The following is a 17,248-nucleotide window of genomic DNA, read 5'->3' on the forward strand; positions in this document are numbered from 1 at the left end:
GGACACTGATTAATGTTGATAGAAAATTTCAATAATTAAACCTGTTCACTGAGTAACAGTTTCCAGAAAAATGACAAAAACATCATATTTACAGCATACTCTATTTCTATTGGTATATTTTAGGGTATTTGAGAAAATAACGTAGGTACAATTAAAGTACTAGGTGTATGTAGAGGTGAAGGTAAACGAATTAAAGCTAATGCTGGGGTATAATAGGCACCCTCCATTTAAAGAGGGCAGTTGTAATTCATCAGTTAACAAGTTAATAGTAATAAAGTCTCTATTTAGCTAAAGTTTCTTGAATATTCCTAATATATCAATAGAAATAAAGCTATTGCTTGAACAATATGGGTATAATCAAACAGCTTCTAATATTTTCACCTCTTGTACAACGTCATGTAAATTGAAAAATTGCCCCAGGATTAAATCACGATCTCGCACTAAAACGATAAAAACGAAAAATTCAGCGAAATTAGATTGTTCCGGAACAACTTAAATTTTGAGTTTCACAAAATTGATCCTTTGCCCAAACAATCTTTGCTTTCGCCTAATTCAACAGTTTTTCCCGGCTCGTCGAAAAAGGTGGAATAACTTTGAATTTCGCTTGGCGCACGATTCCGACCTACCGCCTTGTTTGCATTTGGTTCGTTCTAAATTAATATCGGACGCCGAAAATTAAGGGCTGTTGAAATAATGCTCCAATAGCGCTGATACATACAAAACGATCTAGGTCAAATGATTACTTGTCTGCTCTGAAGGAAGTTAATTAACTTAATGGAACAATATCTACTGTTGCAAAATAGTTAAGGGCTTTGTAACTCCCCTTTTCGAGACATTTATCTGCTAAATACATTAATATTGTGTAACATGTACTACAATATATAGTACAAGTTAAAATAGTGGTGAGTTGCCAACATAAAACAAAAATATATCACTCAATCTCGTAACATGACGCATTATGTTAAACGTTCTAAAAGAAGAGCAATTTCAAAGTTTGGTCTTCATTTTTACTTCTCAAAGTACCTTCGCTGCTCAAAAGGGCCACAAAGGGAATAAGAGAAGACATTTCATTCATTTTTTATTTTACATCCATTATCTCTATGTCCGTGTAGGCTTTAATTCATTTCTTTGATAAAATAATATTTCCTTTATCACATCTGCAATAGGTGCCTATTTATATTTCCCGTGTTGGAGAACATTTGCATAGAAAAAGGAAAATAAGCAAGGACCGAGAACCGTGACTAATGAATATACAGTTAGTTTACATTTGTTTGTCCCGAAGGGTGGACGAGGATAAATATCTGTGGATATCTGCACCATCTATTTCCGTAGAAGTGATAGGTGGCGAGCCGATCTCTTCATCGCACAAATCACGGTCACTTTGATATAGATAGTCTTATTTTGGTAATTTAATGAACGTTATACGGTAGGGCAATGAGATATCTTATTACTTATAACAATAGTTCCTTGTTAACATAAGAAACTATTTGCATTTTTCTATTATAAGTAATATATCATTATTTGGATTATTCTTGGAAGGTATACTACTACTTGCGTCGTGTGATAGAATTTCTAACATAGCTTACAGTATCATTTTAACAATAATAAGTGAAACCACTTACTCGTCTTTACCTTTGCTAACATTGTGCAAAAAAAACATAAATAACGAAAGTTTTCACCAAAAATCCCGGTTTTACTTTCTGATTTTTTTATAACATTGTAGATTAGTGCAAATATGGTGTAAGAGTGTATATCAGACTGAAAGTGTAATAAAAGCCCATATAGACTATTCTAAGAGAGTTCATGTACATCATCTAAATAATGGCATTAGGATATGTAAAATGAAAAATACTTTTTATTGATATTTAATTTATTCAAAACTTACACTTTTTATTTTACATCTACGGTCCGCGTAACTTATTATAAGTGTATAAAAAGATAATTATTTAGTATAGTTTAGAAACGAAATTTCAATCTGATCCTGTATATCTTGTTCTAGATTGTACGACATCATCATCGTCGAGTGGCATGCGCGGTGGCATAACAACCGTGTCGGTAGCCGTCACAGGTCTGGATCCGAAGCCGCTCCTCTCAGCAAAGAAGGTCCGTCCCAAACCAGCCTCGCCCAACCGACAAGGCCCGCAGCAGTGTCAAGTAAGTGCACCTATTGCTGAGTTCTTTATGACAGCTACATAACTTGAAGTGTGTTAAATCTCTTGTATGCATGGGCCCGGCTGAATATGTACCGTGACTTCTATGTCTGCTGTCAAGGCACAGTGTACCAGCACTTTTATGTTTTGGTTTGAAGGAGACTAGTCAGTGTAGTTACTAGTTATTGAGACCTAATCCATCTCGCTTTAATTGTAAATTTAATGAAACGTAGGAATTAATTTACAGTCAACCACAAAAATAAATAAACAAATCGTCTTGAAACTTTTGAATACTTCTCAGTAATCGTTTTTTTACACCAAAATAAAATTTAAAGGGTTTACTTTATTTTAGCTAAAGCAAAATGAATATTATTTTGATTCAAATAAATGTACAAGCAGTTCAAAATTTCGAATTTGTCAAGTTACTTTTGAATTACATTCTCTATCTACCACTGAGCTGCTCATTATTCCGAGACAAAAACAACAAGAGAGACCCACCACTATTCCAGGGAATCTAATTTAAAAAGGTATACTAAGCTGACTATGTAGCCTCCGGTACCGACCATTAACAAAGGTCTTAAAATAAAATCAATATATTTAAGAAGCTTTGTGCATCGTGGCTTTGTTAAAGGGAAGTATTCAGTGGAAATCACTTATATAGTGTACAAAGTCGCATTCGAACATTACATTAGAAACTCCGTAAATGGGAATAACAATAGCATATTCTAAGACTTCTTGTCATTGCTTAAAATCTCAAACACTTAAAACAGTTAAATACACGAATTTTGACTAATCGAAATTCCTTTTCACAAAAAATATTGAGAATATTTTACAACAAAATGAAAATCGCAATTTTCTAACATTCTCTAAATAGGATAGTTTTTAGTTGTCATAATAAAAAGATGAGGACATAATAAGGTTAATAGGTATTAATTAAAGCCGATCGCAAACCAGAGGCGGCTGTGTTCAATGTATACGAGCCTTAATTAAGTACATTATAGTGGAAAAAGTACTTGTGGAAACAATGAGCACTTAACTATTTTTGAGGAAAGAATTCATTAGGTGTTAATATGACTTGCGTTTCTAATATAATGGCTGATTCGAATCATTTGAAAATATTTTTTATTCATTCATGTTTTTATTATTAGACTAATACAATAAGTATCACAATATTTTTATTTCAATTATAGAATGGCACAAATTGTTGTATTTTTGCTCATTTTATAGTAAAAGAGCAGCTGGACCACCTGATGGTCAGTGACCACCGCCGTTACCATCAACATCAGAGAAATGATCAATGCGTTCAAACTTCACGTTCCTAAATATTTAGGGTAAACGTAACAATTATTGACATGATAGTGATGAAAACGGGTATTCATTGCAAATTTATTTTAATTAGAGGTAGATGTTTTTAAGTTAGTAACAATCATTAATCAGGCTTTCATTTCACTTACAAAGAATAATTTTTATGTGACATTTTTAAAAATTATGGATACTTCTCCAACAGACTTAAATGTATTGATGAAGGGAAAATCTTTTACGCTAATATTTGATTATAACATTGTATCCAGTTGCTCAATAATTGACAATATTATTTGGTAAAGATATATTGCCTTCCCAAGAGGAGTACAAGACATGTCATTGACGTAACCATGGCACATTGGATGCGCGAGTTTCTGTTAGTTTCCGCTTCATAACGCGCGATGGGCCATGAATATCGACCTATTTGTCTTTTAACGATACGTACTGTCACACTGCTTGTTTGAATAAGGATAAAAAAATAGAAATATGTGACAGGAATTACAATTTCAACATTATCTTAGCTTTGAATAGCTATTAAATGATTAATTACTCAAACTTATGGAAGATTTCTTATATGTACTCAAAAGATACTGCCTCGGTGGCGTGGTACGGCAGCGCTCTGAGGGCCTGGGTTCAAATCCCGGGTTACTGAAAGTCACATTTGGGTTTTTCCGTTGAGTATCAGCTGGGAGTCTGGAATTTATGCCCGATATGGCAATAGTCTCACCCAACAACATGGAACAAACTTGGCGAAAATTGGGTGCTTTCGTTACGCCTCTGCATACCCCTTCGAGGATAAATGCGTGTATGTGTCAAAAAATGCTATATTCCGGGATACTTACAAGGCAAGTTTATGCTACAACAAAAACAAACCACTAAAGTTATTGTTTTTTTATTGAACATCTCGAAACTACAAAGACGGCGAACGTCTTTCACATAGACAAATATTTTCTCCAACGTTTGATCAATTATTAAATTTTTGCTAACAAGAATCCGCGTATAAATAAAATTTGCAATATTTCACTCAACTATCAAACAGTACAAAGCAATCTATATTTACATAATGAGATATTCGTTCAATAAATATTTTTTCGTTTACGTTGAAGAAATTCCAGTGTATTTTATTAAAAGGAACGGATCGTTTGCACGCAGTTAGATAACAAGCCGGTAAATATTTACCGATGGAGGCTTTTGTAAACAGCCTTAATTGGCACTTACGACGCACGAAACTAATCACAAAACTACGCTTTGAAATCTTTGTTTACATGCGTGGTACGGAATCATCATAATATCTAAAAATATTATTAGATATTAAGGAAATCGTGATTTATTTGTTCATGACGAAGATGATTTTAGTCTATACACAACGTCTAAGTAGGTAAGAATTAATAAACATACCCCATACTTACGCGATAAAATCGTAAACACATGTAAAGATGATATTAATCATTACCATCACTAATTTTATATCCATAAACCATTTATCCCTAACCCCAAGGCTCAATATCCAATGTTATACAACCGTTCGCACTGACACAACTTAACCTAATCACCAGACGATATTGCACGTTTCCGGCCTATTTTGAACAAAACAAAAAATACTTTCACATTTCACATCCGGCCAATAACGTGCAGAAATGTATCTGCAGGGAGTCGTAACTACCCGAAGAACGTAACGCAAACACTAAAAGGTTGTGAGTGTTTCATTTCCGCTATCTTTTTTCTATCGGGTCACGCAACCACGCGAGAGAATAAATTCCGAATACAGATGTATACAATCGGTAATGTCTTGTTATTAAAAATGTCTTTGTGTTATTTTGTACCTAATAACGTCAGCATGTCACTCGTCTGATTAAAGCCTGAATGTATGTTCAAATATCAAAGTGACACACAGCAATTGGTATTCGCACTGTTGTTTGTTGTTTGCCTATAAAAATAGTCAATGCGGTGGTACCGTCAAGAGTGAAGTTATCTATACTAATATATAAAGCTGAAGAGTTTGTTTGTTTATTTGTTTCAGCACGCTATTCTCAGGTACTACTAAACTCATTTTAGTATTTTTCCCATTGATATGAAGCGCACTCGTGAATGATAAATATAAGTCTATTATAATTTTTTTATTACCTTTGAATCCAAGAATAAAAACTTGAAATTAAAAAGGAAATACTTACACTAATTACTATTGCAACCGACTATTAATTATACATTTATGTAAATAGCACTTAATAAATCTCAGAACATCTAAAATTACTCACAACGAAAACACGCGATAGTAATATGTAATTAGTTAATTATTCTCGTTTATACATAGTATATAATGTTAGTTATATAGACCTGTTTACAGTTACTTATATACTGTAAACTGCTCGGAAGCCACAGAGATCTCAGATTCGAGTGAGCTAACATATAGGCTTAAAGTAATTAGTGTGAAGAGGTCCGATTAGAAACCTTTAAAGCGTTTAACCGATTAAGGAGTGTTTAAGAGTAATTAAATGTTGAATAGCGAATTATAAGATGATGAATTAACCTTATATTTCTATAAATTAAATCAATAAACTTATTTGTCACAATTCTGCTTTTTCAAACAAAATTGTAACATATTATAATTATATTCGATTAATTTGTTCTACATTAGAACCTAATAATTTATTCCAAATAATCCTTAAATATTCATATTACTTTGCTAAAAATAACGAACGTAGTGTAAAGAATAATTAATATTTCAGTCCGCCTCGTGACCACGACGGCTGCAAAGTCTTCGAAACATCGGGAGAAAATTAATATAAAAACCGCGATAAATTCCGTAAAATAATTTTATTTTAATGTCTAACATTCGTATAAACATTAGAGATCATTATGCAAAACATAATTCTAACTTTAAACTCTAACTGTTTCTCAGTGCCGTTGGGCACTAAGAAACAAGCTTGTTATCACAGCTTTACTTCGTCCTTAGATAAAAAACGTTTATGAATAAGGGGGTAAGTATTAAAAATAGTACTCAATAAAATCGTATAACATACAAAATACTAACAAACACACCATTTGCACAAACATCCAGTCCAAAAATAAGTCGTAACGCTACATATCCATAAAATAAATGGGATCGACATCCCCGACTGCTGAGATCGGAAATGTGTTTATAGGTCAGACGAATATCAACAAAGAAACTGTTATCTCTGTATTTATTCATGACCGCGGAGTAGGGGCGTGCGACGGTCTCCGCTCCCTTCCTCGATCCTCGTTAATCATTCCTGGTATGTACCTCCGAAGATTACGTAAAATTGTAAATCGGAGACATCCTTTTATATTGCTTAATTGATTTTAATGTATTTCTAAGAAATTCTTCCGATGAAGCTACTATTACATTAGAAGTTATTGTTCCCAAACTACGTATTTTACTCGTAAATTAGAGTTTATCTAGTGTTTAATATTATCTGCGTGTATTATTAGTAGTTATTTCCAAGTGATTGGCCAGTTCGAGGTGTTCTAATTCGTTTGTTAACATTTAACAAAATACATAATTACTATATATAACTACGTCGAACTTTTCAATATATAACCTTAGATATAGGTAGGTATAGCTCATATTATATCATGTTCACGCTCAACTCGTACTTCATTTAATTATAGTATGAGAATCTTTTAAAACTTTCCACGCGTGTGAAACTTCTACGGTGATGCGAGTAACTACGACTAAGTAGTATATTATGCTTCTGCTAACAATTGCATTTTTTGCGACAGCTATGCACCTACCGACATAGCAGAAGAGAAATCCGACATATTAGACCCTAAGCATGATCGCTTCCAATCCGTGTTTACTCACATAGGATACATACGTTCTAATCTAATATGCAAATGAATGGTTATAAATCTAAAAGACGTATAAAAAGCAATTCAATTAACGACGGAAGGAAATATTTAATAATCGAAATTTTCAAAGCAAGAACGTTCAAAGCGAAACTGTTCACTTTGAATATGACTCCAGCGAACATGAAACCCATACCGCAGTTCCTTCATTTTAGAGGTTTTATGTGACCTAACTCAATTTCTGAACTTGTTAGGGCGTCCAGCCTCGGTTGAGATTTGAACTGATACCGCTAATTGGGCGGGCCGACCTAATAGCTCTGATGGTCGTTACCAATTAAAGCTTATTGATGTCGCTCGTCGTAGATCTTTGGGCCGACCCTCGTCTCGTTTTAACCCCATCTAGACTCCCTTGCTAATAATTAATCAAGCAATTACGAAGATCCGTACGACTCCGATGTTTTCGTTCCTTTCTGATTTCGGAACGAGTCGTCAGATTCAAAATCGGGCCACACAAATGCTTTATTCGTGTATCAAAAGAAGCGCTGCGACGGCTGAATCGGCATGGAAATCTTACAATGTCTGTTCATTACCAGGGGAAGCTCAACGATGTCTATAGCTCGCTGGGTTGCCGAGTTAATTACCATTTAATACTCGTATACAATACATTAGCATTGAACTATAGAACAAATCTCTATGTACTTATGTTCTATTAGTTAAAATCACATCACGGTTGAAAAGCTAACTGACTTAAGCGACAATTTTTTCGAAAAATTTTAACTAGGTTGAAAAAACATAGAAAACAGTTCTGATTTTAAATAGGTATGAAACCTAGTGTCCCAAAAAAATGTCGCTAAGTCAATTAGCTTTTCAACCGTCGATATACAGTTTATATAATTAGTTTTCATTGTCTAATTGGACTAAAAAATGTCATAAGAAAATGTTCTTGCCCGTTGTTTTATACCTAACTTAAAAATTCAAGTGTAAACAAATAATAAATATTCTTTATTCGTCGCGGCGTTGCAAAATTGGATACGCACATGTACACCCCTCACATAATTATGTTATTTTTCACGTAACTGATGTACCGAGGCGGGCCGCGGCGGCACGGGTGGCACCGCGCTCCACGTACACTGATTTACACATCACGGCCGCCCGATGACCCGGGAATGCGTCCAATTTAATTAGTGTCCCACGGGACATCGGCTATTATACCCTCCATCTTTTGAAATATCTGATAATTCCAATTTTATCGAAACGAAATTATGACGGATTCTTATTTCATTTAACGATCCGTGACTTGAAAACTGAAAGCCCCAAACGCGCTGGGAATGCGTAATGCTATTTAACTTCTTACAACTTTATTGTATACGATGTATTTGAAAATCGTCGTTGTTTGTGCGATGCCCCGCTCGCCGCCGCGCCGAATAATAATTTCCAAAGAGATTTCCATTAATGTATGACGGTGTGATTTGTGACGTTTTACATAAATTTAATTTCAACAATATCACATTAAAATTGTCACGGGCGAGATAAAAGTAGCAAACAAGTTTCATTTGCGTGGGTGCCGTCAAGGTGTTGTTTTAATTAACTCGCACGTATGCCGTGTATTCTGTGCCGTGCGGTGCTTATAACTTTTTAATGGATATTTATTTACTGTATTTTGTTTGTTATTGTATTGTATACATAATAATATGCTGTATAAACAATATAAATGCCCATACTCTAATTTTAACGTAATTAGCCTACACAGTTACTTTATAACAATTAACAGACCTGAAATTACAGCAAATATAACGAATATAATTATTCGCATAGACCCTAATTAATATCAAAAGATACCCACATTATCTTCTTATTCACACAATATAAAGTGAAATCGCTCGCAAGTGCTTAATACCATTTTATTGTTTAACGTGAACATTATTTCGTAGGTGGCAACTGGCATGTACGCGTACCTTAGGGCATTAAGTGAGGCTCGGTTGAGCCGCGGTCGGGCGCAAAGCCGGCGCGGGCTGGACCGGTGTTGGGCGGCTGCCAGTCTCTGATAAGCCTCATACATAATGCCACATTACATATTTCTTATTTAACCTCGTCTTAGTGTGATGTGTGTTCGCCATAACATGTACTCCAGTTTGTTTAATAGGATTGTGTTGATAATGTTAATGTGAACTAACTTAGTTCATTGACTGTAATCAAGTTTCGTTGCATTGTTTGTACCTACAAAAAAAAATTTTGATATAGGTATTTAAATTGTACAATACGTTTGTGTATTAATATCCAATTATTACCTAACATGTTTTTTTTTAAGTTCTTCCTACAAAACTGAAACATAACAAATACGTCATAAGTTTTAAAGCTAGACTGTTCAAAAACCTCCAAAATAAAACGCTTTTACATCACGAATTACTTCTATACAACATTCACAATCTTTTAAAAAGATAGATTGACAATACTTAACACAAACTCAACACCATCGCAAGATTGGAAACACAGAACCCAGATAGATTCAGTGGCACATATAACAGGACGATTTATAAAGTGTCCTGCCGACACGGTTGGAAGGTTGCCAAACCACTCCAGGTAATCCCACCAACGGTTGTGGTCATGTTCGAAGACTCTGATACGGACGGTTAGGCCCCTAATGCGGGCTACAATTAGTAACCGTACAGTTGGAACTACTATTTAAGTGCCTGCGAATTCGGACTTTATGACGATTCCCGCTGGAGCGAGTGCTGAAACTTGATAGAATGTGTCCCCGAAGTCCGATGGAGTTGTGTAATTTTACTAAATTGCTTTAAATGTACTGGTTAAACTTCTGATAGGAACAATAATACAATTTGAATGTAGTGTTCGGTAACATACATGTGTTTGTGTTTGAAATTGTTCAATGAACACAATGGATTATATGTATTCCTTTAAGCATGTTGTATTATGCGATAGACAGATATATGGAAATGTTAAGCCATTTCATTAATTAAGTCTTTACTATGTTACTATTAACACCTATTTAAATAATGTTAGTTCTATAAAATACTGTTGACAAAAATTAACTCTAAAAGGTATCCAAGGTAAACACAGAAAGACCTTCGTCACCAAAATGTCTGCGGTGCGAAATAGAGGAAACCAGTACCCTTGATTGAGGTTCCTTTAAATATAGCTACATGATTGATAGCGGTACCTACAGTAAACCCAAAGGGTCCTTCGAGCAGGATATCGAACGTAAATGACGTTTTACCGCCGCTTCTGAAATGATAACGTTTATTTTGTCCATCCAATTTTTGTCTAAGTTAACTTTTAATATTGTAGTGTATTTGTGATATTCTTATTTGTACAAACAGTATAATTATAGTGAAGCAGTCGAATACAGTATTCTTTCGCCAAGTTTATTTTTTTTATTGCATTTCAAAATAAATTAAGTTTCTCCCAGTATAACTATATAATTAATCCAGTGTACATTATATGTGAAAATTACAAAGATAGTAATAAACAATCTTTTTATAACTCCAGAACATAATAACTTATAAGTATTAATAAATAAATTTCAAGATCGAATACCGAACTGTGAAATCCGACAACGAAAAAAAGTTCGAGACATCGGAAAATTCGCTATGGGAACCAAATGGAGTTGACAAGCCATGTAGCTAGACGAAGTGATGATAGGTGGAGTAAGGAGATGACTGAATGGTAGCCAAGATAAGGCAAGAGCAGCGTAGGCCGTCCAGCACAAGATGGTTGACGACATTGTAAAAATCGCGGCTCGAACCTGGATGCGATTGGCTCGACCTAATATATGAGATAAGAGAGGAGCCTAAACCTTACAATCTAACCCTATAAATTGTGGATGATAATGATGCTTAATAAATAAAGCCACAAACAAACCGCTGCCTCCGAACACAGGACAATCTAACATGGTAGTAACTCCAGTCCGATTCACTTTATAGTCTTACAGTTAAGCTAACACGAACCTTGTTTATCCCTCAGAATTTAAGTGCACGTGGCCTGACTAGAGGCCTACACGTAATCCCGACCCGCGCACACCGTTGTTTTTCCAAAAAGGCAAACTTGATCCAATACACGAAGGTGTTGGATTTTCTCGACAAATTCACATTATATTCCAGCGATTGTTCGCCAGAAAAGAAAGGGTACCCGTTTTGTTTTACGCGGAAATGTGGAAAGTGGACGCTTAGTTAAACAAAGAAAATTGTCATTTGGCAATAAAAAAATATTTATTTATTTGTGACAGAAATGCTGTTTTACGAAACAGCACTCGATTTATTGCGAATTCAATATTGTATGCTATAACTCGGTTTGTACCTACTTTACCATTGTGAGCTTTTCTGATTTCTGAACGAGAAAAAGGCAGCGCGAGAATACAAAAGGCATTTAAAAATTACTACAACGTTTTAAACTGGGATTATTTAATATTCTCTGAATGTCATACCTAAATGGTCTCTTGTAGATAAATAAACAAAAATGTAACTAGATTTTTTAGAACACAAGAACATATTATAATTGTGTGCTATACATAGTCTTGCAGAAATAATTGAAACCGGCATAGTGCTAACATACCAAACAAGCTATTGTTGATAACAAAGTCAAAACACACTTGACCATTCCAATAAAAAAAGACAAAACTACAGACAGTGGTCCTATGAGAGAAAAGCAAAAACAGCGTACAAATCTACGTAGTCAACAATAGACCGCTTCTACAAAGGTTTTTCCAATGGAAACATAAAAGAAAATATCGACGTACGAATTCCCCGGATTATTTGGCAACGAGTGACCCATAACTGGGTACCTACTTTTTGTGTTCAAACACAACATTTAGCAACGTAAACACGTTTCGGGACAAAGAGAGAATCGTCCAATTGGAAGGATACCATCCATAGTATTTTATCATAAACATAATGCACTAAAATGTCTATAATGATGTTTTGAACGTTCTTTTATTTGGTATTATGTATCACAGCGGTATTTATGGAAATCTTTTAATTATTTTGAACGCGTTTCATCCAGTACGGCACTTCTTTCTTAATAAGTATTTGCTCAAATTGCACAGCGGTAGTTTCGTTTTGTTTTTCTTCTCGCCCGACGCCTTTTGTCTGTTGTCATCGTGATAAAGAATGTCGGCTACTAAAGGAGTAAATAAACGCGACAACGTTTTTATAAACATCTGCCGCAATCAAGATGGCTCATTTTCTGTTAGTATTGAATAACTAGCATCCGTGATTGTTCTATATTCTTTAATCTGTGGAGACACAAGTGTTCTTTTTAGTTGATCTTGCCTCTTGATTATTACAAACAATGTTAGTGAATCGTATCACTAATAAATTAAAAAACAGGAATAATAGATAATTAAAACAATTTATGACTTTTTGTGGATCTGCATGCAGAAACTATTCTAAATAAAGATGGCTCTTTCATCAATTACATCAGAAAAACGCAACATTTAACATTAACCTTCCGAACAAAAAGATTGACATAATTACTCTATTCAACCTTTGTACGTATCGAGGGTTTCTATCACAAGACACTCCAATCACGTCGTCTTTCGAACAAATAAGCTGCCTTAACGGGATTAACATTTCAATGTCCTTTTTTGGAATGTGGACGGCGAAAATAACAAAATGGAAAGGATGTCAATACCTGTTAATTGGCGGAGACTATGATCCCGTAGACTATAGGTTCGACGTCATCCAATTAGCGATGGTTACCACGCAGCCATGGAAACGTGATCCGCAATAAGATGGCGCCGATCGATAGACATATAAGCTTATCAGATTCTATTCCTTACTTGTTGATTTTGACAATGTATTATAGTACAGTAGACTGTATTGATTTACTGGAACATCGACATTCGACATTGTGTATTGTATATGGATTCAAAATTATGAGTGGTTTGATATTACACTGTCAAAATACTCTTGCATATATATTATAAGTGCTAACGTCTCGGGTTCGATACTCGGGTCGGGTAAAGGGATATTGGGTTTTTGTACTCAGTATCAGTAGTTTGCGCTGATATGGCAATAGACTCACCTCCTGTCACATCATGGGACGGAATAAACACAGCGGAAGTGAGTGCACTAATTGCGCCTCTGCTTACCCCTTCGGGCATTCATACAACTCTGTCTAATTATATTTTTAGTGTCATTGGCATGTCGAACTTAACGTTCATGTTAATATTTATTTCATGTGTATGTGGGGACAAAAATTTTATCGTTCTCATATTTTAAACCGTATTTATAAATCAGAATAAAATTATATTAGTTACCTTCCTTATTTAAATAAATTAAATATGACAACTCCAGTGTTCACCGATAAAGTGTATACTATATAACGAGCTTTAGTTCACGGCTCCGCCCGTCTCTGAAAGATTTTCTGGGATAAATAGCTACTAACACTCAGGAGTAATGTAGCTTCGTATTGGTGAAAATATTTTTAAAAACGGTCTAGTAGTTCCTGAGATTAGCGCGTTCTAATAAACAAATAAACTTTTCAGTTTTATATATTAGTATAGATCACACCACAGTACTAGCATAAAAATCGTGACTTAAATTATATTATTTATTACATCGTTTAATTTGAATTTATATTGTTTGACATTCATAATTTATACGGTTATTGTCACTAATACACATAAATATTGAACTGTCAACATTTTCAGCTAATTTTATGAGATTTAATAGTGAGCGTACTCGTAGAATTGGCACAAATATTTTGTTCCAATAATTTATTTGTGCGATATCGATAACAATAGCTACGTAATTCCTTTAGTCGTGGAATTAAAACGTGGGCGTTCCAATTTATGGACAATGAAACTGGTAAAGACTTCCTAACAACTCTTGGCAGAATTGATGATTTAGTTATACGCAACAAATAACATTATTGTTATTGATAAAACATATGCAAGCATGTTGACAAAACGCATGCATGTCGATCGCAAATAACTTATGGCTTTGACTATTTCGTATTTCCGTACTATTTTTTATATATGAAAACGTTGACTCCGTCTCTATTATTTGTTTTCTCTATTATTTACTATGTCAAGATATGGATGAATGCTATCTTATAATAATTTTATAACAAAATTCAGAATGTACTTATACACATTCGTATTTTAATATAAATTATCAAAGATTCCTAATTTAGTTCCAATACTTACTACAGAATGCAGGCCGCTTACAATAAGTCGATCTGGCAATCTTAGGGGAGGCCCATTATCAGTAGAGGATATTCTGATGATGGTCATCTGGATGATAATGATCATGAATCCTGCGGCTGATGATAATGATGATGAAATTTAGATACTCCAGAACCATCGTCGTAGAAAATGTATACTAGACATTATACTACAACTCGAGATCAGTCAGTTAAAGATTCATTTAATTCATCATTCCTTAAAAATACAATCTTAATTGGCATAAAAAGACAAACAATCTTCAAGGCAATTAACCTACTCCTGTTTTCTTACATACAAAAAATCCGTTGTACCTTATCTCAGTTTTTATTGAACAAATTGCCAATGAAACATTTTTTTCTTTTAGAAACAGAATCTATAAACAAAAAGCGCTCATCCCGCTTTCAATTCGATTCAGAGAAAAGCAAAGCCGCGCCGATCGAAAGCAGGAAACAGATTACATTAAGGGGAAGTTTTTCTATACGCTTGTGAACTTTGTAAATGTTTATACGAGACGGTGTGATATAGTATAACAATAACTGCACAGAAAACCCATATAGTGTTTGTATTAACTACTTTAAATTATATTTAGAAGAGCCTTGGAAGGTTCTCGCCTGTGTTTCAAACGTACTACTTTAATATAAGAAAACAGAAGACTTAGAAATATAAACAACTTCTGCTAAAAGTAAAGACGGGTTTACGGAGAATTTTTATTATAAGAATTTATCATGTAGATAATCTGAAGTTTTTGAAGTTTTAAATATCGACTCCTGAGACTGTTTATCCTTTTTCTAACAGATTTTATAAAAATTAAATGGCATCATGTTGATAAAATAGCATTCCAAATTTGAATTTTTAAACCGGCTGCTGGTCCAATACATTAGCCAATATATCTACGTGCCGATATATTAACATATTAAAAAAAAAGCAACGAATAGACACCTGAGAGGCTGCTGAATATTAGAAGTTATGTCGTTACTACAAGCCCGACGTAACGCAGTAAAACATATAAATAAATATATAGGCAAATAAATAAATTATACACATTACCTAGTTATCTTTTTTGGCGACAAATACTCATGATTCACCTTAAAGGGTTATCTTAGCAAAAGATTCTGTGACTCCATTGAAATACCTTTTACAACCAACAAAAATAGCTCGTCCCACGTACTTATAAGAATATTGTTTTCTTATTCACCTATATTATTCGTTTTTCTTAATCTAAATAGAAATTAAATAATATTTCCCCAAAATTTTAGCGCTTTGCTACATATTTATAGATATAAAAAAACGAGTATCTACTATATACTATCGATCGTCATCGACTCTTCGTTTGTATGAGAAACTTATTGTGAGCCATGAGTGGAACACTTAAGCTAAGTTCAGTGAAATCTAGTGAAAATATAAAATCAAGCAAAGAAAAGTAAACCTAACCTATATTTCAAATGTCGATCAGATGAGATATGTTTTTGCAATATTAAAAAAATATTTTTTTAAGGTACTAACATAAAATATCTTGTATTTTCTAAAAGAAAATATTTTTGAAATGGCACTGCCTTTTGAACCAGTGGCAGATGCATTCGTTTCTGGGCGCACATGCATAATCTGAAATAATTAAGTAGTTTTCATAGGATTTTGAAAACTGAGCTTTGGTAAAAGCGAGGCATGTTAAATCACACTACCTTAATATATCAGGCATACAAGTGTTTTTAAAGGTATAGACAGCGACTTGACAAGCATACCCAGTTCATGTAGTTTGCATATAATCAGAGTTGTAATATTTTTTGTTTGTTATGAATGTGTAATATATTTGTAAATCATTATTGTAAACTCAGTTTGCAATCCTAAATAAATAAATAGTACAGTATTTCATCGCATACTATGACGAGACTAATTCCTAGCACGAAGGTACAAAAACCTGTGACCTAAAGCTACAAAAATATATCAATATAAAAACCCACTTTAATTGAGTATATAAAGCCGTGAAGCTTAGTGTCGTGTCTGGTGACGCCCCGGCGCGGCTCACGAGGGCGTGTAACAAATCCACAAGATTATGTCATCGAAAAATTTGATGCGTGCCCTTCGGCGCCTTCTGCGGCTTAGTCGGAGGTGTTCCTCTAGAGTCACGTACTCAGATCGTGCTGTGACGTTGACGTATTCATGTTTATAAATATATTTTTTTTATATTTTACAAGGAAATTGTTTCTTTACAAAATTAGCATCAATACATAGGGTGGAGATGCAACTAATTTTTATTTTGCTAATCATATTAGTTATGATATTAAAGACTAAGCACTAAGTAACAATCACTCAATTAAGACGAATCGATTAACATCCCACTTGACTAAGTATGTGAACTAGGAACCACGATAGAGTGACCATAGATTGTATAAATATATACAATAACCACATAATTAGTTGAACAAAAACAAAACTTCAAATGGCCTAAACACGTTAAGTTTCTTTGAAAGATTTATCTCTATTTGAAATAAAGTAAAAGCCCTTTATTTTATTTTTGTGAAGAGATAAAATGTTGATTACCCAAAATGTATAGGCGATATGAAATTTTGCATTTGTTTAGCTGCTTATATGGGTGACATACATACATCTGGTATTAAAAAATACGATTAAGGCATCAATACATATTATGACATATGTATTGCAATATTGTGTGCTTATTTGCTAGAAATATAGAAACATAACCAACATTTATTTAAAGCGTCACGAAATAACATACCTTAAAATACAATCGCATAAGTTTGAAATACTTTTATCTTAACTCTGCATCTATTTGAGGGATCATCTTTCA

At 34.0% G+C, this 17,248-nt stretch overlaps 1 protein-coding gene across 1 annotated transcript in view; it reads left to right on the forward strand.

Annotated features, from left to right (window-relative positions):
• Positions 1-347: 347 nt before the first annotated feature.
• Positions 348-17,248, forward strand: part of LOC115446917 — a 48,530-nt gene continuing 31,629 nt past the window's right edge. The window contains exons 1-2 of the mRNA XM_037438253.1: positions 348-351; positions 2,000-2,154. Of these exons, the coding sequence (XP_037294150.1) occupies positions 348-351; positions 2,000-2,154 (159 nt within the window). The remainder of the gene's footprint in view (positions 352-1,999; positions 2,155-17,248) is intronic.

The sequence above is a fragment of the Manduca sexta genome, chromosome 13 (assembly GCF_014839805.1).
Source record: "Manduca sexta isolate Smith_Timp_Sample1 chromosome 13, JHU_Msex_v1.0, whole genome shotgun sequence".
NCBI classification, from domain to species: domain Eukaryota; kingdom Metazoa; phylum Arthropoda; class Insecta; order Lepidoptera; family Sphingidae; genus Manduca; species Manduca sexta.